The 26,739-nt window shown below is 42.0% G+C and overlaps 1 protein-coding gene across 1 annotated transcript in view; it reads left to right on the forward strand.

The window, feature by feature from the left end:
* TBC1D2B (TBC1 domain family member 2B) overlaps nt 1-26,739 on the forward strand; it is a 328,844-nt gene that overhangs the window by 154,872 nt on the left and 147,233 nt on the right. The window contains exons 4-6 of the mRNA XM_085643725.1: nt 11,598-11,761; nt 16,071-16,282; nt 17,657-18,046. Coding sequence (XP_085499851.1) covers nt 11,598-11,761; nt 16,071-16,282; nt 17,657-18,046 — 766 coding nt within the window. The remainder of the gene's footprint in view (nt 1-11,597; nt 11,762-16,070; nt 16,283-17,656; nt 18,047-26,739) is intronic.

Genomic DNA, 26,739 nt, shown 5'->3' on the forward strand with positions numbered 1-26,739 from the left:
TTTCTAGTAGTTCTTTTCTACTGTGTTCTAATGCAGTGTCAATACCTAGCACCATCCAGTGGCGGGAACACGTAGTGCCAATGTGGGCGAAACCGTTCTTAAATTTAGGGTCTTGTAGGAAGATTGCAGGGATGTTGCGTACTTGCAAACCTACTGGAATGATGTCTGCCTTCAGATATTCCGTAAGCATACGGGCGTGTAGTTCAGTACGTATGTGTTTCTTTTTTAGTCTTTCTAGACTAATAAGTTTTTCACTTGCTACATTAGAGGGAGTGTTGTTAGCTGGTATTGGTGTATGGAAAAGTGAAGGACCATTAATCAATCTTGCTATATATTCCTCGGTATAGGTTGGGATAGTGGGTGTAGACATAGTCTGATAACGAGGTAGGGCTTCTGGCTGGCCTGTAAGTTTAAGTAAGTGTCTTCACCCTAACTTTGGCACCGCCCCGTATTTCCATGTACACTCACCGTACTACGTCCCCTTAACAAAACCCCCCCTTTTCCTCAGGCAACTTCCTCCTGATACCTGCTTGAATAATTTTCGGCACTGACATCGCGCTTCCATTTATTGAGAAGTCTGGACCAAGTTTGTTACTTCAGTAAGTGTCTTCACTACCCTGACACCACCCGGTATTCTTGCTTTAATCACCACGCGCCTTGTCCAGTTGTAACCCATAATCACTCCGTTTTCCTAGGCTATTGATTCAAATCAAGACGTTCACCACCGCGACGAATACGGTTTTTACTGACGACTACCCCGTCACTTTACCGCTCATATGCTCAGTAAGTGATCCACTTCATGCGCGCGCAATGTTGCCCCAACCTCCGCCCCTAGCGCTATAAGTTACTTCGTCACTATGAGCTCCGAGTCTCTTACATTCTTGTAATTGCGCATTCCTTCAGGGCACTAGACTGCTCAGTTCCATCACTTTGCTGACTCTGCCAGGTTACCGTTTTCATCTTTATGTAATTGCATCACGTTTTGGAGAACACTATGTACCGCTCATTAATTGCTTGTGATGCTTGTTACAGTTCAGGGACTAATTTATGTTTTGTACTTGTTTATTTATTTATTTTTTCTGTATTTTTCTCACATTTAGAGTTCATATGCTCACATTTTGTCCTGATGATGAACTCAAATAACCGAGTTCGAAACGCCGTCGACCCTATGCAACTCGAACCTATTTTGTACTAATTTTATTTAAAAATGGTTCTCTATTGTTGCCAATGCGATGTTCTCTTTTAAAGACTCCACCCTCACCTGCATGTCACGCTTTCTTGTCACTAAATATGTAAGTGTTTCCCAATCATTGTAAACTTTTGCAAGACAGCTTTGACAGCTGACAATGGTCGCCTTTTACAATAAGGGCCTGTGAAGGACATACAATTTAAATGAGCATCCAAAAGTAAATATCCTAATTTTTGTTTTTAGGTCGAGCATACAAGACAGCACCAGCTAAGTTTACAGGGGGCTCAGAGCCTGCCCATTGCGTATTGTTAGTTGGCTTTATTGTCACTCATTTGCTTGCTTCTTATTCGATAGCTTACTTTCCCCTTCTTATGTTTTTCCTTCTCCTGGAGCGTAGCATCTTTACAATCCTTTTAATTTGCTTGCTTGTATCCTTCCACAACTCACATTTAAGTAGCTACTTTTTTATTTTTCATTCATCATTCCATGCGTGTGTTTTTGTGAACTAGCTCTGTCCCTCTCATGCTCCCTCACCCCTCTAATAGACTCTGTGCTGTGTTGCTACCCAATCCTCTCAGCCTGGCTGTAAAAGCACAGGAACAGGGTTATTTGTTGGGATATGGCGGAATAGCAAGTTTTAAGGCTACTTTGTTGTGCTTCCTGTATTCTACATATTGTATGAAAGCACCGCCTTTGACACACAAAGGCCTCTGTGGTGCTGGGGCAATGGCCATTTGTTGCAGTCACTCAGCTAGTGACCTGCAGGCCAATAAATCTGCTTTCTGGACTAATGCAGAGAACCAAATGGCTGAGTGCTGTGAAAAGTAAATTGGGCATTGGGAATAGTTTCCCATTATATTCTGACACTTTCTCATTATTTTTAAATTCTGTTCAGAGTTTCCTGAGTAAAAAGTCTTGAGATAATATAAGATGTTTGCTTTTCCTCCAGTATTTAAAAAAAAAAATCTCCTTTTTTTAAAACCATGAGTCATACACAAACGTGAAAGCCCGCAGCGCAGTACTTGCATTATAAAGGCAAGAGTTTGCCAATGAATATTATTACTAGAGTGTGAGCCAGTAGCGCTTCAGTGTATGTCTCTAACTTTTTCCTCTACTCGCACAATGTGAAATCTGCAACAAAATATTAGGTGCATGGGCTCAACCTAGTGAGAAGATTAGTGTATTTTCCTTTCTTAAAAATGTTCCTAAACTCAAATAATATTAAATTGGCCATATTTGCACTCTTAAAAATAATTCACCTACCCCTTAATTTGAGTTGAGCTTGCTTTGAACTACCCTTCTAGGCCAAGTTAATTACCGTGCTGGCCAGCAAGGAGATCAGATCCTCCCCAAGGCAAAAGGCCTATTTGGAGGGGATTGGCCTGCTCTTGAAAGAAGATGGGGAAGGAATTTGCATGGGCTCAGAAACTCCCAGCTATTTTTTTTTTAAAACAATTTTTATTTGTCAAAATGCACATATATTGCATGGCTCTGCACTCCAGAGGCATCTGCACAATCAAATCACAAAAAAAATGACTGACATTTTCAATTGAAAATAGCAAAAACATAGATAACAATATGAATGTTGCCCCAACTCCTTCCCGACTCCTAACCCCCCCCCCCCCCGATCACACTAAGTCTTCATAACCTGGCCAACGCCTATGAGTAAAGCAGACGGTTCACCCCCCCAGGGACCCCCCACACAGCACCTCTTCAGAAACTTCCAGTTATTGACCTGGGCATGCCCTTGTGCAGAAACAGAGGGAGACCGCCTGACCTCTTGTATCACTCACTGGAGGGCTCCCTCTTAACATTTTGGAGGGAAGGAACTGGTTTGCTCAGTCTGTTACGGGGAGACCTGTAGGCCAATAGTAGCCTGTGTCTGATTGAAGTTTTAATTTGCCATCTTGAAAAATCCTACATTGTTGTGCGGAGGGATGTATTAGGAGTGGAAGAATGATGTGACCTCTCCTAGACCTTTCAACTATCCACCACCAGTTTCAAACATCTGCAGAAGGGTAGAAAAAACGGGGAACTAGAGAGGAAGGATGATGAACCAGCTTGCTGATGGGTGCTCCTGCTTTGAGACAACTCCAGGCTTGTGCTTCTAAGGACACTGTTAGACTGTGGTTTCAAGGGCCAGTGGCACTGGCCTCACCACTTCCTCTGGGGGGCAGTAGAGGGTGAACTTGCTGAAGTTGTTAAAAGAGCAGATTTCCTTGACTTCTCTAAACTGGTGTACCCCTCCACCTCCCGCCGGGTACCACTGTAGGGGACCACTTGACTCCCTCTGCACAAACAGGGGCCCTGCAAGTGGCCAGGAAACTGTAATTTCTTGGGGAGGGGATTGCAGATGGGCAGTGCAAACTTTCTTGTGAGCTACAGGATGCTGCTGAAGGAGGACCCCAGGATAAGGAGGCTATCAGGTGGCCAGACTGAAAGACTATCAGATAGGTAGACAGAAGAGCAGGTCCTAGGGTATTGCAGTGCCCTGCTGCTGACAGGAGGCAGCTAGTGGCTCGAACTGCAGTAGCCTTTGAAAAGTAGGCTGTAGTGCTAAAGGGGAAGGGGTCAGGCCCTGAGCTCTCTAAATTATTGTTGTGCTTACAAGTTTCCTCTCCGGTGGGGGTAAATCACTGAAGATCTGTGGCCTGCAGAGCTCTGTGCCTGAGGAAATCGCCCATGATGCAAGGCACTCCCCTATACTCACCACCCCCAGTCACCTTGCCGTGGTTCTGCTGTGGGGCACTGCAGTTGAGAGAGAGAGCCCTGGATCCAGCTCTCATGCCAACAGCAGCAAGTGCGCTGGGCAGGGAGCAAAGGTGGCTTGGCTGCTTGGAGGCTTGCACTCCCACTCATCCCCCACAAAAAAGACCCAGTTGCCCCACTGGCGGCACAGGGGTACCCATTACTAGCAATAAAAAGAAAGCTAGTGATATAGTAAAGAAATAATTAAATCAGCTGGACTGAGAAGCATTCCATAAGACCTTGCGAAGGGTTAATAATAATAATAGCATAATTAGTGCGTGGTACCCTTGGAGGGTCTGGGCACTGCACAAGAGTTAATGTTGGATGTTACCCACGAGCAGCAGTGTCCCATCTGCCAGAAACCGAATGGAGCCACCTTTCAGATTTGGAGCATTGCCGTAAGTCTCCTGGCATCACGCAGGGAGAGTTTTTAATCGAGTGCCTATGGAGCTGGTTAATTATAAGCCATTGTGCACTTGATAAGTAAGTTCCAAAGCACGTGAATTTTCAATAGGTTGCATAAAAACTTCTTTAATAATTCCATCAAGAAATGTAAAAACATCCAAAAGCCAGCACATTTCACATGCTTGAAACCATTCACATGATCTCTTTTAAAGGCTGTTCAAGAGTTCGACAGGGAGTCAATACAGGTCTCCACTGGTGAGTTCTTATTCGGATTTATTGTCGTAAAGGTTAATGCGACTGGCCAAGCTGCTGCCAAGGAACAATTGACTTAAAAATTCTTACAACATTCGAAATTTCAGTTCTTGTTCTATGAACAAGACCCAACAGTTGTGCTACTCAGGAACTCTCTTTCATCTATTGATATCCAGAAGGAAAAGTGCCATTGGTTTCCTAGGCTTACTGTCGGAGAAAAATATTATCCTGGATGTCTACCCTTTGGTCTGAATTCGTATACTAGAGGTTCGAAAAGGTTCTCTTAGCAGTGATGACCCATATTGTCCTCCGGGCTTTCACTTATAGCATTATCTAAACTATTGGCTCGCCAGGACTTGGTCTGCCGCAACTTATAAGGACAGACTTTGGATTCTATACAATTTGGATTTTCCATCAACCAGAAAAGTCTTACATTCTATTTCCAGAAGAGGTAATATTCCTGTGTATCAAGTAGTTTCACACTAGAGCAAGCAGTATTCTTTAAAAAAAAAACTTCTCTGCTTAATGTATGCCCACATTCATTTTTTGCTGGCCCATGTATTGATACAAGTTCCATCACATCTTGGGGAAAAAACGACCTTCAATCCAAAACGATCACAATTCTCAGTCTGGTTGTGGAATCTCTCCATTGGTTGACCTTTGATTTCACTCTGGTAAAAAAAAAAAAATGTCAAGTTCCCATCCTAATCCCATTTTGATCATATATTTGTCTCAGTCTTGTAAGTGCCTCTGAACTCATTGGTTTTGGACAATCCAGGACAGAGATCTGCACATCACCATCAGAAGTTCAAGTCCATTTTTAGGCGTGAAGTCCTTCCTCTCCTTTTCTGATGTATTTTTTTTTTTTTTCGTTACAAACTGCTCTGTAATGATTTACCTTAAGAAACCGAAATAATCTCACTCTCTAGGTATTCTCACTCTATAGGTAGTCCAACAGTTCAGGTGTGGGACTGGTATAGTGGCAGCGACATTAAGTTTGCAGATTGTGTTACTGTAGATCATATGCTGTGTATTCTCCTGCTGTCTACTGTTGGGTTTGGAATATTCCAATTTGTTTTTCTTAAGAGTCTTTTCTTTTGATTTCAAGAATGGTTTGCGATCATGTTCCTCAAATACACAATGCATCCCAATGCCAACTGCACTTTGGATTTTCTATTCCTGCCAACACGTTTGTACCTGAAATAGAATGCTCAGTCTGTGAGACTACGTTGTTGCCTGACTGGCTGGGATTTAGAACAGGACTGGAGAGCACGTTCGGTGTCACGTCGGCAAAAGTCTCCCACTCAAATTCATGATTGTGTAAAAAGGGAATGTGAGGGATGAAAAATTCACCATTTAATTTTTCCCACTCTGTTACGCAGAACTGCCACAATCTGACAGGCCTTCCTTTAGATAATGACACAAGCAGCTGTTGATCATAGGTGGGCTCCTTTTATTCGGCTATTTAATTGCAGCTGATTGAGCGTTAGCAAGTGATTCTTAGAAAGGGGCATGAAGTCCTTCCTGGTTAACAGACCACGAGGAAGAAAGAAAGACAAGATCAAGAAATTTGCTACAGTCAGGGATCGTTGTCAAATTTTTATCGGTCCCACAATCTATCCACAGAAATCCCGTAACTCCACCTCTTACACCAAAGCGGGCAGGTGGGATAACTTGTCCACCTTTCATTTCCTAAGGGTGGAGAGCTAACTCCGTTCAAATCACTGGATGGATCCAAAAAGCCTACCTTGGAGTCTGAAGAGATTCAAAAATCCAAACTTGAGGCAGACTACCTCAGAGCTGAACATCGGCCTCTGGAACAGGGGTAACCTCAATATGAGCCACTTATGTGAATAAGTAACTCCGAAAAAATGTTGAAAGATTCCTGAAGTAGATCCTTGAATTCTTCATCCCAAGAGACTCGGGGTAGTAAAAATGAATGGCCATAACACATTTGCATTGACCAGGACACAGAACACATTGTAACTACATTTTCCTGCTCTTCACCCAAGAGACAGACATGTCCATCAAAAAAAGATAAGATTTCCATTAAAGAGGCCACTTCCTCAGAATTGTTTGGTGGCAACATTCCAAATGAAGACAATTGTGCTACCAGTACCACAGGACATGGATTCTCAGTCACCATACAAGCTCTTACACTCCAACCCGGAGGATAAGTGTCAAGAACAGTGAAATTACAAGCTTATCCGACTAAAAGGAGACAAATAAAACAAGTATGTAGTAGACCATGATTCCGATAAGCCCTGTGAGAATTACCCCATGAAAATATCTTACCCTGGTAAGGCTTCATTCTATCACTCTGCCGTACATTAGTCAGCTTTTCACCATGAGGTGACATCGCCTGTGGAGATGCTACTTCTTCATTACTCATAGAAACTCTGACATTCAGAAAGATAGTACATAAAAGTATATAAAAAATCTGATGTCGAACTTTAAATGTCCAATTAACGACGACTGCATTATACCACCTTTAGCGTGCACATAACATGGCAGCTCTCCATCACCCTTTGTATTCATGGGCATGTACCACAGGACTTCGTGGTCATCCAATGAGACAGCCCAAAATGCAACCGAGGGACCTTTCTAGAGCGGGAAAGTAGGCTCGTTGAAGCCACTGGTAATGGGAATGATCGAGAATCTGTGTATCACCATTGCTAACACAGGCATATGTTGCACCCTTGACACGGTTTATATGGTCTGTTGTGAAATCACCATTAACATTTTATGACAAAGCCATGCTTGAATAAATCTCAGGCATTGACAGTTGCTCGGAACTTGTCCCAATCTGTCGTTTTCACCCAAGATGCCATCTCAGTTTGGACCTATCCCACATGCAAATCAGTCTTGACTGTGCTACAGTGGGAACAGTCAAGCCCAAAATGCCAAGCCAGGTCCTCTGTGAATACAAGCAACCTAGGACTGGATTCGCCCTAAGGGCCCATCAACCAGGTATAGCTTGATTCCAGTAGCTCAGTGAGCACAGACCCATGCTTCGGCATGCCCGTCTTACACAGAGCATCAACTTCAACAAGATGATGGATAGAATGCTTGAATTAATCTCAGCCACTGACGATCACTCAAACGGCATCCCAATCCATTGTTTTTCTCCCACCATGCCACCTCAATTTGGACCCAGCCATATTCAAATCAGTCTTTCCCCTGCCTCGGTGGGAACAGTCCAGCCCGAACTGCCAATGGCTTCATATATCAGGCTAAGATCCATAGGTCCATCATCATTTCCTCAACATGCCTTTTCACAGAGAGCATTTATGTCCACAAGGGGAACTGCACTTAGAAGGAAGAAAGAAAAAAAACCACAGAAATGCCTAACTCAGTAAGCGGGCCTGCAACAGCAGATGTTTCAGTGATGTTGGTAGACACGCCATCCGTGTAGTTCAAATTGCCAATTCTACCAATGCTCTCAGCAATCCTTTCAATGGTTCCCTCAAAGTCAGCAGCAGCCATCTTTTTAAGGAAACTCATATTAAAAAGTAACATTTCAAGAGTCCAACAAGTCCCCCTCCGCAGAGGACCCTTTGCCTCCAAGCAGCGATTCGGTGCTCTTTCACCCTGATAACATGACACCTGGTGGAGGAAGACTGTCCAATTTATCTGATTTGTGAAAGACTGATATGACAAACAAGTGGGTGCTGCCCATGGTATAGATGGAATACCACCATCAAGTATTTCTCCCTGGAATCATAAAATCAACAAAGAGTGTCTCACTCCTATTCGAAGACGTACGCTCCTCAGGTGAGATAGAGGAGGTGCCTGTACATGGAAGGGGTCAAGGAATGTACTCCATGCAATTTCTTACCCAAACAAATGGACAATCTATGATCACACTGCAGAAAGTTATTCCACTTCTGCAACTAGGCGACTTTTGAACCACTAAGTTTATGCTCACTTCAGGCGTTAAAATGTAAAGTGATATTCTTGGTAGCGTTTACATCCCCATTCTAAATGGGGAGCTCCATGCAATATTTATTAAAGAGACACCCATTTCACCTGAATCAGGCGCTTGAGCTTCCTATAGTCCTCCCTCCTGAAAGAATTAATTTACAACAGCCACTACACCTTTTGTTTTTGTCTGCCTCAATCTGGTTGGGGGTGGAGGGAGGGGGGGAGTGTGCACATCTTGTGATCTACTACTTGTGGCTTCTGAGAAGTTGATCGTGGGCCATTCTTACAACCAATAAAAGAATTTGAAGAAAAGCAACCTGTTCGGGATACTGCACAGCATGTGCCAATACAACATTACGAGTGGCAAACCAATTATGATAGGTGTGTAACTTTTTCTTTCAGTAGCATCCCACCTTCAGGGCACGTAACATGACCATGCTAATTTCTTAAGTAGGCTGTTGCAAACCCTACACAAGTGGGAGAATAACTTCAGACTGAACATTTTCATTCAGTACCTGAACTTTTCTGAGGGTAGACATTTTTTTGCCGGTAAAAGCAACCCTGCATATCTGGATTTGCATCCAGTCTTTGACTGGGAAATATGTCTTTAGGATTTTCTATTCTTCTGGATTGGCCCTATGTGTTTTCCCATTTCCTCTTGTTTGTGTGGCTTTTCTAAAGTTCAAGTGATCTTGTAGCTAAAGGTAAATTCTGATAGGCATGTTTTTGTTGCATCAAACAGTGCTAAATTTTCCATTTCCTAACCCCACTGCTGCACAAGTAAATAAATACTTTTTGCTACCCCCACCAGATTGAAAAAAATAAACCTGCCTTCTCTTTAAAATGAAGCAGGAGATGTGGAACTTGTGTAGGCTGTGGGAAATCCTACATTTATTATCCCAAATATCCAAGACATAGATGACACTCCCAAGAATCCTTGATTAGGTTAACTGAACTCTTTGTAGAGGTGGCTCAGCGAACTAGTGCTTTCACTTCAGGGATCTTTGACTCCATAGTCACAGGTTTGAAACTCCTGTGGTTGATTAAATTTGTACTAACCATTTGTAACTTGGCACCAAGCTACATGGGCGAATGTGCACTTTACACTTTCGCATTCTATGCTATGCTGTATTTTTTTAGTCAAATGTAAGAGTTATGATGACTCATCCACGTGCTGATTAAAGTAACTTAAGGGCAACAGAAACCTACTTTCAATTTACAAAGGCACAATACATTCTACAAGTAGCAGAGGCAATCCACAACCTTAATCGGTGCTAAAAGGGCCTTAGCTCAGTACTACAGTGAGACGGAGGGCATTCAAGCATCTTCCAGAATGGCAGGATATCACAAAAGCCACATGGGTGCTAGATGTGGTATGCATTGGTTACAACCTTAGATTTCAAAGTGTTCCAGATATTCTATCTAATGCATCAAATCATTTTTACTCGACCAGTTTGTACAGAAGATGCATTATTTGGTCATAAAACTGCTGTTGAAAATCTTCCCAAAAACAAAAGGAATAAAAGGATATATTCCTCATCATTTGTGATCCAAATTAGCTATTTACTACTCGTATATTAGATCTCAACACTGCAGACAAATGGATCAAAAAGATAGTATGCTGGCTGTTGTAAATGCACTCTATGGCAGGCGACATTCATGATGGTTTAGCTCTATAATGGGAATGTCATTGTGGGGTTCTGTAATGTGATATAGTCCAGCCTGGGGTTTTTCTGTATAGATGTATCTGGCAGCGACTCTTGAACAAATACGCTGTACTTATAAGTTGGCTGTGTCTGTGCTACCAAAAGAGGTGACGTGGATGGGATCGATGTCTAATGGCATAGAGACACCTAGGAAACAAGCTTCAACCCCATCTAGTTGTTTTTGAATACTAGGGTCGCGGTATGGCTGCCTGGCACGGACTGGACACTACCTGAAGAGGAAAAAGTACATTGTGTTGCCGCGTGTGGATTGCGCATGGTCAACGTGGCTAAATTTGAGGATTTTTGGATAGTGGCCGTTGAAAATAATGCATGTGCAGTACTTTTATGCTAGCGATTGACTGTTGCTTAGCAACTCCGGAATGCCCTGCTACGTGCGTTTTATCACCATGCGGCCGACCGTATCTTCAATGCATTTGCGGAGCTCTGTGGCATTCTTCATTGTTTGTGGGTTGCCTTACAACCGTGTGACGGACTGTGGTCGTGACCAGGGGCGTGCCTGTGATTGTGTGTGTTTTGCAGGAGCTGGGTCCCATACTGCAGAGTTTGCTGTGCTGCATCAAGAGCTGTGTTCAGTGCGGGAACACACAACGTTATGGCTTCATCATCTGGTGTTTACTCGATAAACCAATGTGCATAAATCACAGCAAATGTGTTTGCTTCAAATTAGCAATCGGTGTAGAGTTCAAGCAAAAGGGGCTTTTCAAAGTGCATGATAGTGAGGGGCTGCCTTTCTAAATTAAAATATTGATAATCCAATGGAAACATGGGCTCCATTATAAATTCAAATGGTCAGTTATGTAGTAGTTGGGGTTACGTGAAGAAAAAAGGTTCACAAGTATGTCATTCAAAGAATAGACTGAGGTCTTTAACTATAGAAACTCCTTCTCCTTCACCAAAATCCTACTGTTAAGGATTTTCAAGAAGATACAGACTAGTGTTTTAAGTAAGTCTTGGTTTTTTAGTTTGTCGATAATTTCACATTAGCCTTTTTGTCAGTCTAATTTAAACTTATGAACCAATTCTGAAGACAGCTTAAATCAACAGAAAAATAAAAAGGTTAACATCAACTCACTTTCCTCAGAATCCTCAGGTACGAAATACTCCAGGTATATGTTTCCTTGCCATGCTGACCAGTGATTTAATAATATATCATGCAATCGTCTGACGAGGCACCTTATTAAAATCTACTCATATTTCCACATTTTGTTATAGTGTCCAAACTGAAATGGTCTATAGTACTAAAAACTAGTCTAACTAAGGGAGTAAATTCACATTATTTTTTCCTACCCCCAAATCTGCCCTATTTACAGATTATTTTCATGTTAATTAATAGTAGTCTTTTTATTTTACAGAAATTCTATGATTTCCTTAAAACCAGGCAAAGGAGGCCATGAAAACCGGAAGAGCCTGTTTTACACACAGGAAGATTGGGAGATGTTGGATCCAACCCCAAAGGAGTTAGAAGAATCCATGTCTCATGAAGAGAGAAGAAAAAGTTCAGTGGAAGGAAATAAAGGTACTGTTCTCTAAAAAGTACACTGCATTTAGACTCTAAGGTCCTCATTACGACGCACATTGCGAAATCAGGAACAACAGACCTCCGGTCCCGACCGCATTATTAGGATGTGATCGCACATGGTGCAATCGTACACTCCCATTTCTCTATGGGAGCTTGTACTATGGGCGTAAACCGGCCGCAGCACAAGCACCCATAGAAAAATTTGTGTTTTTGTTAATCCCCGCATCGCGTGGCAAGCATCTAATGGTGCCTGCCACACGGTGCAGGGATTAACAGGGAGGCCCCATACGTGCCCCCCCCCCCTTCCAGGCCTCCAATTGGTGGCTGCTGTGACAAGGGGGCCCTGCTAGGAGCCCCCAAAGTCGCTTTCTGACAGGATTTTCACGTTGGAAACCGACCTCATAATCCCCATGGCGTAAACGCCGTACATAGGGGATTATGAGCGGCCTCCGAGTGGCCGACGGAGTCCTTGAGTCTATCGGAAATCAGTCGGCCCGACCATCGGTTTCAAATCCGACAGTAACACAATGAGGCTCTAAGTGTATTTTACAAAATCCTTTGTGAAAATATGATCTCTCTTCTAAGGATAGCTCAATTACCCCTTCCTCCAAAAATTGCATTTTGCCAGCTTGACACATATCAGCAGCTCTTGCGATTATGCAAACCAACATGCATGTCTCAAACCCTACTCCCCTTAGCAGATAGCTGTGAAAAAATCAGCAATTTCTTCACAGATAATATAGACACAATCTACTCGTCATTTAACAATATCTCTCCAGTGAATGCCATCAACTGTTGAAAATGTAGACCCTCATCCAGACATCCCTGAGCATTTAGACGGCAGATTGCCAAAGCACTGGGGGGGGGGGGGGGGGGGTTAAATCAGGATCCCTAACCGACCCATGTCCACACTTCATTTTCTCACAACTTACACCTATCTAGTGCCCCTACATCACACAACTGTTCAACCAATCACTGGAGACAGCAGTCTTTCCAGAGGTTTGGAAACAAGCCTTAGTAACTCCCTTACTGAAAAAGATAGGATCTGATGTAAACAGCCCAGCCAATTACAGACCAATTTCCCAGCTCCCCTATCTTTCCAAGGTACTGGATACACTTGTCAATAAACAGCTAACTAATTACCTAGAATCAAATGAGTTGTTGGACCCCACACAAACAGGTTTCAGGGCCACCAACAGTACGGAGGCAACTCTCCTGGCTGTCCTAGACAATATAAGATCATTGCTGGACCAGGAAAAGGCCGTAGCCCTGATCCTGTTAGGCCTGTCGGCGGCTTTCGACACGGTCTCCCATCAACTTGTATTGGAAAATCTGCATGAAAAAGGGATACCTGCTAAGGCCCTTCAATGGTTGAGCTCATTCCTATGTAATAGAACTCAAACTGTACAGCTAGGTACTTTTTCTTCCACTCCAAAAACCTCAACTGTGGAGTTCCGCAGGGAGCATCCCTGAGCCCCAAATTATTCAACGCCTATGTTTCATCTTTGGCAAAAATTGGCATGAAATGGGGCTTCGGAATCTGCTCCTATGCGGATGACACCCAACTGACAATAGCCATCGGAAACAAGCATGATGACACCAGCGCCAAACTCAACAACTGCCTTACTGAGATGGCAAACTGGATGTCAGCACACTGTCTGAAGCACAATGCATAGAAATCTGAAATCCTGCTTCTCGGCGGAGCCAATCACATTTGGAACACATCCTGGTGGCCCCCCTCTTTGGGCGCGGCGCCAGCTCCAAAGCAGTGCATCAAAAACTTGGGCATCATCATTGACAACACCTTATCGATGAAAGACCATGTGCGGATCCTATGTGGTAGAAGCTTCGCCACCCTGAAGCTCCTAAAAAGGCCATTCCCTTGGATTCCACTGGAAAGCAGGAGGACCATTACACAGGCACTGCTTGTCAGCAGGCTGGATTACGGAAATGCACTTTTTGTCGGCATGTCAGATTACCTTTTTAAACGTCTGCAGGTCATACAGAATGCAGCGGCTAGACTAGTGTGCAATGAGGGCAAATACAGTTCTGCGACAAAATGCATGAAGCAACTTCACTGGCTGCCCATGCGCCAAAGAGCGTGTTTTAAACTTCTAGGACATGCCCATAGGGCACTTTATTACACAAGCCCCAAGATTCTCTAGCTGTCAGTACACTCTGCGCGGCCCTTGAGCTTTGGACACTAATGGATCCTTGTTTGTGCTGATTTATTCAGCATTTCCTTGACTCACTTATCGAGAGTTGGAATACTACACCTTGGGAGCACTGATTGGCCCCTCCCCAATTTTCCAGCTTGATGCATGCTGCTGATGCTGGTGTAAGCCCTTTCCCTTGGTCCTGATGAAGACCCCAACTCCAAGCAAACCAATTTGCTGGTTCTAACAGGGGTCGAAACGTCGACTTACTTCTGTCTTCAATCAACACAGGAGATTGTCAGTGAATGTACAACTGCTGTCTTATTTTGTGTTGTCTGATTTAAGTTTTGTGGCCATTGAATTGGCAGGTTAGGCTCTTCAACAAATTGTGGATGTTCCTAAATTTTCGCAACCTCCCTCCCTCACAACGCCCTGCACTAATCCCAAAATCCTGCACTTATCACGTACCTTACACCTATATATATTTAAAAATGTTGACATTGTGATGTTTTTGGCCTTGATTTAAATTGCTGATCTTCCTTTTGACTGAAAACTTGGATAATCAATTAAATGATGGTCATACATGCAGGAAATAGGTGGTGTCGTTAAATTTGTTCGAATCATTAACAAATGTATGTTCTTTTACTCCTTTAAATTTGTTTCCACTGTGACAATTTTATGTGTACCTATCTATACCCGAGTCCAGTGGTCTACCGGGTTACCCCATTGATACATAACTCCCAAGATTCTCTAGAGCAGAATCAAATTTTATGTCCCACCCAGATGCCTACGGTCAAGCTCCTTAGCATTAGCTGAGACCAAAAGAATCAGTAAGTGTAGGACAGGTGGACGCACTTTTTCGCACCTTGCAGCACCTAACTGGAACGAGCTTCCACTGGAGTTACGAGTAACTGAAGAACACATGGCGTTCAGGAAGAAACTCAAAACATATCTATTTCCCTAGCACTGCCGTTTTTTTGTCCTCAAACTAAAATAACCTGACTCATCACTCTCCAGCTACAGCCAGCGCCTTGATATCTCAGTGGGATGAATGTCACGCTTTATAAATAAAATAAATGAATAAATTGACTGTATACCATGAATATAAACCCAAAAATGTTTCATAGATTCATGTATGTGTGCATTCATTCTTTTCCAAATAGTTTTCAGTAGTAGTAGTAGTAGTACAATTAGACAATTATAATATTGACTGGCAATATAGAATCATCTTGTTTTCTCCACTGTTGCTGTATGTGTTCACTGTCAAATGTGGAAGAAGTATTCTTTCCAGTGTTCGCTTTTAGAAGAGTTTTGCTTTTATTGTTTTCAATCGGATCATCAGTAGATTAAGTTTTTTGGTCAAGTTACCACTTCAGAAACGGACAGAACTTTAGTATTGCAGTATCGGTTTGAGACGATGACAGACTTAGATATGCACAACTGGAAGCATGCCACTAAGTGCAGCTCCAGCATTAACCTAGCAGGGTGACTGGAAAAATGAGGAGAATAAAAGAGAATCCACTACCATCTGAGTTATGCTTCTTGGAGCAAGGTGATTACTCTGTCTTCAACTCTCCTCACACTGGGATGTTTTCACCGTAGAGTCACAGCTGGAAGAACTTTTATTGATCTCCAAAAATTAGTTTGCAAATGTACATGAAAATTAAACAGTATATACATTTCCATTTAAACAATGCCATTTGTTTTATCTCTTTAACAAATATATGTAGTTTACTATTATCATGAAATAAGCCACTTGAAAGGTGCACCAGGGGGAATTTCAATAGCTAGAGGCCTAGATTTAGAGATATCTTGTAGACCCTGAGTTGGCTATCCAGTGTTAAGTTCTTTACAACAAGACGTGCCCTGAAATTATACATGCCCCGGCTTTCTATCTTCTCAGGGTATTGCTGGGGACTCCTCCAAAACAGATAGGTTTGTTTTTGGTGATTGCCTAGTAGAAAACTGCAATCTGTATTAACAAGGTACATTTCATAATCGGGGAGAGAGTTTTGAATCACTTTACTTTTATCCTGTTGAAAAGCATTTGCCAAGGTTAACAGTGCACAAATGCATGTACTTCATTTTCAATGAGAGCAGCAGTAAAAAAAGACGATTTAAAAATGTCTGCATCTATGTGATTGTTTCAGGTTTCTCCTTTAACTTTGCACACATTCCATACAAAGGAAAGAGGCCATTACGAGACTTGATGGGATCAAATAAAAATCGCAATAGCAGTGAATCATCAAACTTAGAATGGGGTTCTGGCAGTGAAAATAAACCAACTTATGAAATAGAACAGAAATTTCAAAGCCAGCAAGAAGAAATTGAAAGCCTAAAGAAAGAGCTATCTAATCAAAAGGTATGTATTTGGTAAGTTGACTAAATGAAGTGCATATGACTTTACTGGGGGAGAAAAAGTAATAGGTAAGATGTTTAATGTGGGATTATGTTATCCTTGTGTTTTAGACAGGATTTCTGTAGGTGAGTTGTCACAATTATCCTGCAGGCTTTTGATATTCAAAGGTTTACATTCTTTGCTATGTGTCTGTCCTAGAATTCGTTTAAATTGTGAAGTTTCTGTTTTAAAATTATTTTCACAGATAAAATGTCTGTCTGAAGGCAGTATCTTCTGCTATTTCATTTTTAAATTAAATCCATTGGAATCGTGTTTTCATAATGGAATAAACTAGGTTGAGTAAATCAAATTTTTTAAAAAAAGCTAGAAATAACGGCAACTGTTGCACATAAGCATATACCTCTTGAGATGGTGTTTCATCTCTTATTTCTATGGACTAATACCAGGTTCCTCCTTTTAAGTGTGCACAAGGAACCTGGGGTCTTTTTGCAGAATCTTCTCTCAACAGCTTCACTTGTTCCGTTACTTGATGAGCAAGCTCTGTGTCTCACAGGCACGACTGGGTCTGTTTTGGCTTGGAACACAGTTTGAAAGAATGCTATCTCTCCATTGTCTTATTTTCCAAGAATCTCAAAATGTGGATTTCTGGTGTCTCTCTTGTTCTTGTTTAAGTAGAATGTTCTTTCTAAATTAAGTTTTCTGAGATGAGAATTCCTAGATAAGTGAAGTCTTTCATTTTCTTTGCAAGTCTTCACTAATGTAAAAATTATTTTGGGCTGTCTGTTTGCATCTAGACTCAAGGACATGTTTTTCTATTTCTCTTATTTGTAATACCCAGGTTTTTCAAAATATATTCTCATTTTGTCCAGGAGAGGTTGTAGTCTGTTGCTTGTTCTTACTAGATTTCCTATGTCCTTGTTAAACATCCAATGTAATTCCTCAGTGTCCATGTTTGACTTTTAAATTCACTGGGACAGTGGTGAACAGTTCTCTATAACTTTTGATGTTTTTCAAAAATGTTCCTGTTATTTGTCCTGCATTTATTATACTTGGGCTGATGATTCGTGGTAAAGTTTCCTAACTAAACAACCCATATAGAAATGCACTAATTTTTTGTTCAGTATTCCCCAAAGAACCTCTGCTCGCTAAACCAAGCCAAAAGGAATGGTCCAGGAAAACATGATAGAATAGGTTTGCTACGTACATTTTTGCCTGATTCAGATAGGTGGCAAGTTAACTCACTAGAATGATGACCAAAAAGTCAATGTATTATTGGTCTGTTTGTGAAAAAGCAATTAAAAATCTATTCCAATTTGAAATCTTGCCTGAAGATTCAATTGTTTGCTCAAACAATGCTTTGAATGTCTTTTCTTTTAGGAACTAGTCCGACTATTACAGCAAACTGTTCGGTCTTCTCAGTATGATAAATACATAGCAAGTCCTCTTTGTGATGCAGCTTCAAAGGACAGACTGGAGCTTTTGCATCAAAAAGATCATCAGATTCTTGGTCTCAACAACCTCATTGAAAAGCAAAATCTAGAAAAAGACAGTGTCCAGCAGGAACTAAAAAATCTAAAATCCAAAGTTGGAGAACTGAATGAACAGCTGAGCATGTTGATGGAAACTATTCATGCCAAAGATGAAGTTATTATGAAGCTATCTCGGCAGCTCAGTGAATTTGAGAACAGGACATTCTCCCCAGCTGGAACGGATGTTGTTGTGCCATCATCTGCCCAACTGGAGCAACAGGAACTGGACAGGCTGAAGGTAGGATTGCATTCTTTACTAATAGAAGCAGAAGGAGAATTGAACCTGAAAAATTATATTTGCAAGGTAGCTTTTCGAAACTGTGCTTTTACGAAGCCTGTTATCTATATAGCATGTACCCTCTACCCAGTTTATGGTCCTTGTTACGGAGAGGAGTTATATGGAGAGAAAACAAGATAATATATTCGCCTGTAATTAGACCAAAAACATATGCTCTAGCATTGTGAAATGTGTAAAGTGAAACCGTTTAAAAAAAGAAATGAACGAGCTATGGAAATATATGTAATGGAATTTTAAAAAATGGGAAAAATGTATGTAATGTCTGTATAATTAATTGATAAAATTGTAGTATACGAAAGAGAAGATGAACTTTCACAAAGGTGCATTACTGATTGTGTGAAAAGATGTCTGCAGTACATAGTATATGTTCTATCAGGAGATAGTTACAAGCCTACAATTGCTGTGAAATTAAATACTGTTAAGGTGTATATTAACGATACAAATGTATAGTATTTATTTTTTGTCTGAAGTAGTTTGAGGCTTGCATTCTTAGCATAGAGGGTTTCCAATTGATAGTCCTTCAACTAACAGTTTCTTTAAAAAATGGTCCTTTTGCTTTGTGCTTCTTATATGCCCATCTGTTATGAGTTTTTGTCCTCTAGAATTGTCGGTTTCTTTCCAAACTCTAACTGTACCTGATGCTTGTTGCAAACACATTGGATGAGCAGAGAGCTTCTCTGGGCCATTTCTTCTTAAGGATATTTGAAATACTTCCCGTAACTGCTGGCAGAGAATAAAGCTCCAGCACAATTGAGAATTGTTGCTAGCTCTTCAAAACGGATTTCTGATGTTTCTGATGAATGTTCTAATTAATTTTCAGTGGAACTAAATATTGGTTTCATGAATCCTGTAGTTGAGATTTTGTAGATTTTTATCCTGCAGTGTAGATGGGCATCTTAATGTAAAACCACTTCTACTCTACAACACAGCCTTTAAAAAGGCTTCAAGCAGACAGACAGCCTGCAATTAATGGCTATTGCTATCATTGGCTCCACTTTACTAAACAAATTGCACCAGGTACCAGACCATACAGACCTGGTGGCTTATGGGTCTTCAGTAGAAAGCAGAGCAGAGCAGAGCTTGGCTTTGGGTGAGTTGTGGAGTTAAGGCCCTCCTTTACACACCAGTAGGCCTAATTTGTGTGAGTAGTTTCAATATTTTTAGGGTTCAAATATTTTATTTTCCCAAAGTTCTTACACATTTCTTGCCTTCAATCACAGGCCAGCAAGAAACCACAATTAAATAAACTGAAATGGTTACATATAAAATCCCCAGTACCTCCCTCCACTCCAGCATGTAGACGAGATCACTTCTAAAATTGGTCAAGTTCTTGCTCGTTCTCTTATCCCTTGTTTCTTTCCTATTGCATTTCCTGTGTTCTGTTATTTCTAGTGCTCCTAAATATTTAGGGCATGTGACCTTATTTCTTTGGCCAGTAAGTCTACAAATGGGGCATAGAGTCTTTCTCATAGACTTCTGCCTTCTCAAATATGATGACTGAGGTTTTCTCCATATCCATTATGTGCCAAATCCTGTAAATCTAATGTCTGTGGTATACCATTTAAAAAATAAATAAAAAATGCTATATTGGTTTGCTTAGTGGCCCATAACGCTGATGTAATATGTCTTCCTCTTTAAGAATGAAAATCAAACATCGGCTAATTGATCGCCCGGTATTACATATGTTGGGAACATTGGGATGGCCCTATGAAACATTGAGATAACAAAGACCAACACCAAATTCTATATTTCTGTAGTGTAGGACATAAACCTAAAAGGTGCACGAGGGTACCCTTTTCTCCACATCCTTTCCAGCAGTTCTCAGTTCTACGTTTAACCATTCTCAGAGCCTAATCGAGGATAAAATAACAATAAGTAGCAACTTTATTATCGTCTCCTTTGCAACTGCTGCTGTGTTATGGGTCATAGTGAAAACCTCTCTTCATTCTGCTCTGTACAAAGAATGGCCTAATTCACGTTTCCATCTCGGCTTCCCTGGTGTCTTCTGTTCTTCATATCCCTGTAAGTGCTTATAGAAGTCTGAAATTATTTTTAGGTCTCAGCTAGACAGCACGTGCGCTGTCTGTTCGAGATATACTTTGTGGGCTTCAGCCCGCCCATATGCTTCCCATTTGCTGGCTCAATCGTTGCTCTCCTATTCTTTCTCCCCATTTGTCTTTGTTGAAAAGTAATTCAGGCGATCGGTCCTGTTTTCACTTCCTTAGAGCTCTCCTCCGTTTCTGTAAACAGGCCTGTAAATGTTGTTCTTATCTCGTCACATTTGCTGGCATTCAAAAAATGAGATCAAAAGTCAGGCACTTCTTTTCAGAGGGCGCCTGTTCCCTGCCCACTCCCTCATCACCGCTTCTTTATTTGACCTGAAATCTAATGAATCGAACCCTATCCTTGTACTCAAAGTGAAAGGGTGTTTCGCACCACTTGTTTTACTTTGCCCGTGGTATAGGGTGTAGTTGCCGCGCGGAAGCCATCCACCGTCTGGTGTGTGTGGGGACGGCATTAAGAGAACAACTGGTTTTGCGCTGGTCTTGCACTGGAACAGTGGGGAATTTGTAGCACAGACATCTTGCAGAGGCGCTGTAGCGAACAGCCCCCGGCGACTCTGTTTCTGTGTATCCCACTTCAGCGGAATTCAACTTTGTTTACATCGTGAGAGGGGTCGTTTCACAAAAGAGATTAGTTTTAAAGACAAACGTGCCTCCTGATAAAAAGCTGTGATCCAGACAGCGCCCTGTTTGACTCTCAGATGTTTACTGCATGCTGGCTTAAAAAAAAAAATTCAAACGATGCAGCATGCTTTGTCGCTCACTAGTTTTTCTTTGGCACATCCAGTGCATGCATTCCTCCAGAGCACATCTATCAAGAACTGCCCTTTCTGCCATAGGTATTTTTCCATATTGACGTGTGCACCCCCAGTTTAATATCCAACACCTTTTTATACAGTCAGTTCATAAAATAAGAACAATTGCACCAAATGTTCGCATTGCTTTTAAACACAGTGAATTATCGTAGTACATAACAACCAGCCCTGTACCAGGTGTGCAGTTCTTACTCAGCCGGCTCTCAGCTGAACATCCCTTTAAGGTCACACGCTTCATGAACCCTCACTCTTCCGTTTGTTAAAATTATCATCACCTATACATCTACCGAGTGAAATGCACTTTAGCTAAAATATACGGCTCGGTTGGCTTTTCATCGCATATGTCACCAGCCCAAGCTGCACAAGGCTATTCACTAGAGCATCTGTGTAGTATAGCTCTAAAGAAACCACAGCAGTGTCATAACGCTAGGGAGAAATTCTTAATTCCCCAGCCAAGAAGGTAAATCGTTGTTTGGTATGAAAATAAAGTACCTTCTGGCTAGCAACAATTTGAGGTAAGGGTCTATTTCAGGAGCGCCTAGAGCAGTTCGAAACGAAAAGTTTATGCGCTAACTTTTTGAAGACTGATAATGATTGCAATGTGTCAGGGAGTTTATTCCTCCAACTCACCAACTGAAAAAGTACGCTCACTCACGAGAAGAGATCCCCAAGTAACCGATTTCCAACAAGTGTCTTTTTCTGCAGCCAATGAACAAAGACTAGTTTTTTAATGTACATTCTAAATAAAACCCGTTTGTAGGTCCCGCCTGGCGAAAGCAGCGCATGCGCTGCACTCGCAATGGAGAGGACCTTTTGCAATCGATTCTGCCAAAGCCTTACATGCACGCGTAGGGATGGGCAAAGATGGCTGCTCTCGCCATTTGTCAAAACCTAACAGCATGCGTGTGCATGTAAGGACAGTGGACAGTCCGCCGCCATCTTGTAAACACGCGTGCTTTCACTTTAAACACAGTTTAATGTGAAAGCACGCCGCCGTGTGCGTGCACTGCACGCTAGCCCGGCCGACCTCCCTTGTTTTTCGAAGAGCTGCATTTTTCTACAAATAAGCTTCATCAAAACAGTGTGGAACAATCAGTGAAAATACTGCTTATGTTTAGTCATTTTGTGGCATATTTGTCAAAATCAAATTATACAACATGACCCCTCGTTAGCCATGCTGTGTTTCCTGGCAAAACACGTGAAATTTGTATTTCTTTGTCAGTTTCTGACAAGGTGCATCCATCCTTCGTGTCTTCCGAGGACCCCCGTCTGAACTGTTATTTATCTGTCTTTAAAACCACACAGCCTGCTCCTTGCAGAAAGTGCTGGTGGTGTTTAATGGGAAGCCAAGTGTCTGGCTGGCCCTAATTAACACCCTGTGATTTAGCTGGCATTCCTCCGCAGCGTGTCAGACACCGAAAAGAGAATAAATTGCATTTAATTAATGCTTCTCGGTGACACTGATCAGAGGCTGGGGGGGGGTGAAGAGCGGCGCTCGGTGACAAATCGTCTGCGCCCCCCAATATTTGTTTAATTCATTCACACACAATTTAATTTCAAGTGAGCCGTACTGTGGCGCAATTAAACAATAATAGAGTGTAGCTTAGGTAACGGATGCATGCACCTGAGCTGGTTTAATTTGAAGATTTATATAGCGCCACTTATCCCCGGTAAGGGCATCCAGGCGCTGTACACTAGCACGATGAGGTTAAGTGAATTGCCCAGTCTCTCAGGACGTTGGAAGATTAGAACCGGGACCCCTGGCTCCAGCAGCTCTGTCCGCTGCGCCACACCCTCTCCTTTCAGCTGTACCAACCTATATATATATATATATATATATATATCACACAAATCCCGGAAGTGCGGAGCTTCAGTCACGGCGGTCCTGGACGGGCTCCGTTAGCCCCATAAATCCAAAACGCTACTCTCTGAAAATCACAAAAAGAAATCCAGGAATGCTGTATTCAAAATTTTAATCCAGGCAAAATTGTAGCCTTAACCAACGCGTTTCGCAATAAAGTTTTGGAGATATATATATATATATTTGAGAAATGTGCCCGATCGTAAATCGTGGTTTGGAAAAGCCACTGCGCATATAATGCAGAATTTGCGGGTACCGTTATAGGTTTATTTTTGGACGGGAGGGGGCTACAAATACTTTATCCTTTAAATCGACTGATGTTTTTAATATGCCGTCTCAGTTTTTTCTACAGATATCGCGATATTAATGCCCTGCACTGGCTGGCATGAGTGCTAAGTGGAAAGTTTTTTTTTTTTTCTTCAAAAAATCCAACTTCCTCTTAATCTGAAGTTTTTGCTTTTAGCAGAAATGCCAGTATGACACTAAGTTATAGATATTTTCTATCAGCTGTGGTACTCCTTTCTTTAACCCTTAGAAAGATGAATAGCGGCGTCGGCCCTGCTGGACCACGATTCTGTGCTCTGAGGATTGCACACTGACCTCTGTAGCACGCGCTCAACCCACTGAGCCTCTGCAGGGGACCACTCTTGCTAGTAATTCGGGTCACATGGTCTTTATTTTGCTACAACCCGTTCTCCAGGGATTATTATGCATGAGTTTGTGAAGTGTAATGAACAGTAAACGATAATCAGTTACTTGATAGACTCAAGGCAGTAATGTTTTATTCACAGGCAGGGTGGAAAAATAAGATTAAATGACATTGAGTGCAATTTAACTAATGTGAACTTCTGACAGCAGTTAGTGACATTACGCAGACCTTTCGTTGGTGGACGATGCAGAGAGAATATTGTGCGCTATACATCAAGGGTGAACATAATTTTTAAAGCCAAAAAAACGGGAGGTTTCCCTAAAACAGGACTACAATTTTACTTCAACCCAGCGCTCAGAATGACAGCGCTTCTCAGCAGAGAATTATTGAAGAGGCAGGAAGAACCCACATAAATGCCTTTTTTTTTAAGCCATTAGCATGCATGTTCATTAAATTGCTTTCTTATAACAGCTGCTAACTATACCTGTTTTGCAAAACATAAAAATACCTCCCGCCGACCCTAACTAAAAACCGAGATAGGAGCTTAATTTCCTCAAATATGCCGGGATAGCTGGCGAAAAACCTGGTCTGTCTGTGCAAGGGCAAACCCAGGACGCCTGGTCCCAATAAATACACCGCGCACCTGCGAGGGGTCGAAAACAGGAACATTGTGCAGAATCATACGGCGGCCTGTGGTCCCGGAGTACCGCAGAAAGGCAGTTTTACTCCTCGCCCCCACACACACGAAGAAACGCAGCAGCTGACCCTGTCATCCCAAACAGGGTCAACCTGTTAAACTGCAAATTCATCCTCTTAAATGCACTACAAATAAGTGTTCACATTGGAAGACCTAACTCTTCCCCCCCCCCCCCCCCCCCCTCTTTCGTATCTAAAATATCTGGGATGGGTAGTAAATAACTGTGCTGATGTCATCGGCAAATCGGTGTGCTAGTGGAGTTTGATTTTGTAGGCAGATTTACTCCCTGTTCAGGGTCCATGGAACCCCCTCCCCGCCGGGGTTCTGGGGTGCAGCAAATACGTTCTCTACATCACCTCCCCAGCGCCTACATCCTAAATAAGTATTTTTAAGCACTTCAGTGAGTATACCTCGAGGGGGGAGACCAATTAACAGAGCCCCCCCCCCCCATGTAACCCTCACTGCTGTTTAGAAATGGCCAGCCTCGCCCCCGAAATCAAGCTCTACTCGTGCTGAAATCACAGCGGCGTGCACTCTAAAATGTGTGTTCTTCGTTACAAACATAATAGATTCGAAAGTTAACCCTCCGTAGGTAACGAAGTGTCACCGCAATGTTTTTTTCTTCTGCAAATACATTTCAAAAGAGATTGAGTTTTCCTCTCACGACACCCACGCCTTCAAAAGTCCCATCGGTGTGCACGACCCCTTTAATTTTTTGGGCAGGGGGTGTGGGGGCTGACCAAGGGCTTCCGGCGTTTGAACTGTTGGTTTAAACATGATTGCAGCAGGCACCGGAGCAGCGGAGCTATCCTGCCGCCTTTTCGACCCTGAAGTGCGGAATATTAGAAGGGGGCGGGTCTGTGAGGGGCAGTGTCGGGTGTGGTTAGGTAATCCACTTTTACTTTTCAATCTGTTATTTGCTTTCCATGCTATAAACCGTGGCCTACAAGTTCTCCAATACAAGTAGAGAAAAAAACCTTGTCAAAGCCAGTAGGTCTCGTCTATGCTATTGGCTTTGTGCCGTAATCTTTTTGTCCTGTTGTACAGCTGTGTGGCTAAAAGTAGAGTTAGGAAAAACAAGCATTTACAATGCAATAGGTCTCGCATTTGCACAAGTTTAAGTGATTGGCATTGTAAATAACAATGCCATTTTATTTATCGATTTTGAAAAACAACACATAAATAAAAGCATTGTCATTTACAATGCCAATAGCTCAAACTCTGGCAAATGCGAGACCTATTGCATTGCAAATGCTTGTTATTGATGAAGGCTGGCCATCTTGATAATTTTTCTTAAGTTACAATGGTCCAGTCTCTACTCGCAGCAGTCGATATCGATCGATCCCACGGGGGCAAAACATCATTTTGTCCACAAACACGCCTTAGATTCCACTCTATGGAATAAAAAACATACAGACACGAATCACAGTTTACTATTTTTTTCTCTGTTTTTGAAACTATAAATGCACGTTACATTTAAAAATGCATGAAATCATATGTTTTTCTATGTGGGCGTTTGGTTGTGTGTCTGGAGTGGCCCGTTTTGCACTGTTAATTTTTTTTTTTTTTTAGAGTCCTGGCAAGCCTTTGTACTTTCCAAAATAAAAACAGTGACACATTAAAAAGGTGTTGAAGACACACATGCCCTTTATACTGCATACAAAGCTGACCCCTCTAATAGACACACGGCTGTGCTTCTGCCCTAGCCTTAATTACGCGAAAGCAGCCTTTTTATTTTATGACTTATGGGGTCGATTTCCAAAAGATCAAATATATAACTTTGCAGTCTCATAACAAGACCAGTGCATAAAGAGACTGTTTTTGTTAAAGGAAACGTTTTCTTCAATTAGCAATGTAAGCCTAACTCGCCAAGCCTGTTGCAAATATTACAGCCCAAACTCGTTCTTGGGCCTTGAACAAGAGTTCAGGTTGTTTGTTCCAATTTCTAAATTTGTTTTTAAAAGCTGCTGTTATTTCCTGCTCCGCATAATACCTCTGCCGTCCTTGGGCATTTTGCTTTTCACCTGCCTTGCTGTCACACTCAAGCCATGCCTAAGGAATGGAATGTAAACCAATAAACCCAGCAGTAAAGTAAAAATAAAACTTTAAATATTATGTGTGTGTATATTCTAGATTTTACATTTGTTCAGCAGAGACCTTTTCACAAATCCACACTGCATAATTCCACTACACTCCACTCAACACCATTCAATTCCACGCCACACAATGCCACAACAAACAATTCCAATCCAACCCACTTAATTGCACTCCACTCCATAACACAAGGCTGAATTGCTGAGACCGATTGGCTTTGCCAATTCTTGTTTTTATTGTCTCCTTTCATTATGGCCTAACCTTCGTATCGTGTTAGTGGCCTTTCAACTAGGGGCCTAATATCTGAATTCAAAGTCCAATGTCTTACCTGACTGTAGCTAAAGCATTCCGTTTCGGAGAAGGAGAATTCTTGTTTTAAACTTTCTGATGTTTTTATCTCCTTCATGTCAAGCAGCTCCCCTGCTCATGTGCAACCGCTTTTCTTCCAATCTGC

Source organism: Triturus cristatus, chromosome 3_1 (genome assembly GCF_964204655.1).
Source record: "Triturus cristatus chromosome 3_1, aTriCri1.1, whole genome shotgun sequence".
Lineage (NCBI taxonomy): Eukaryota > Metazoa > Chordata > Amphibia > Caudata > Salamandridae > Triturus > Triturus cristatus.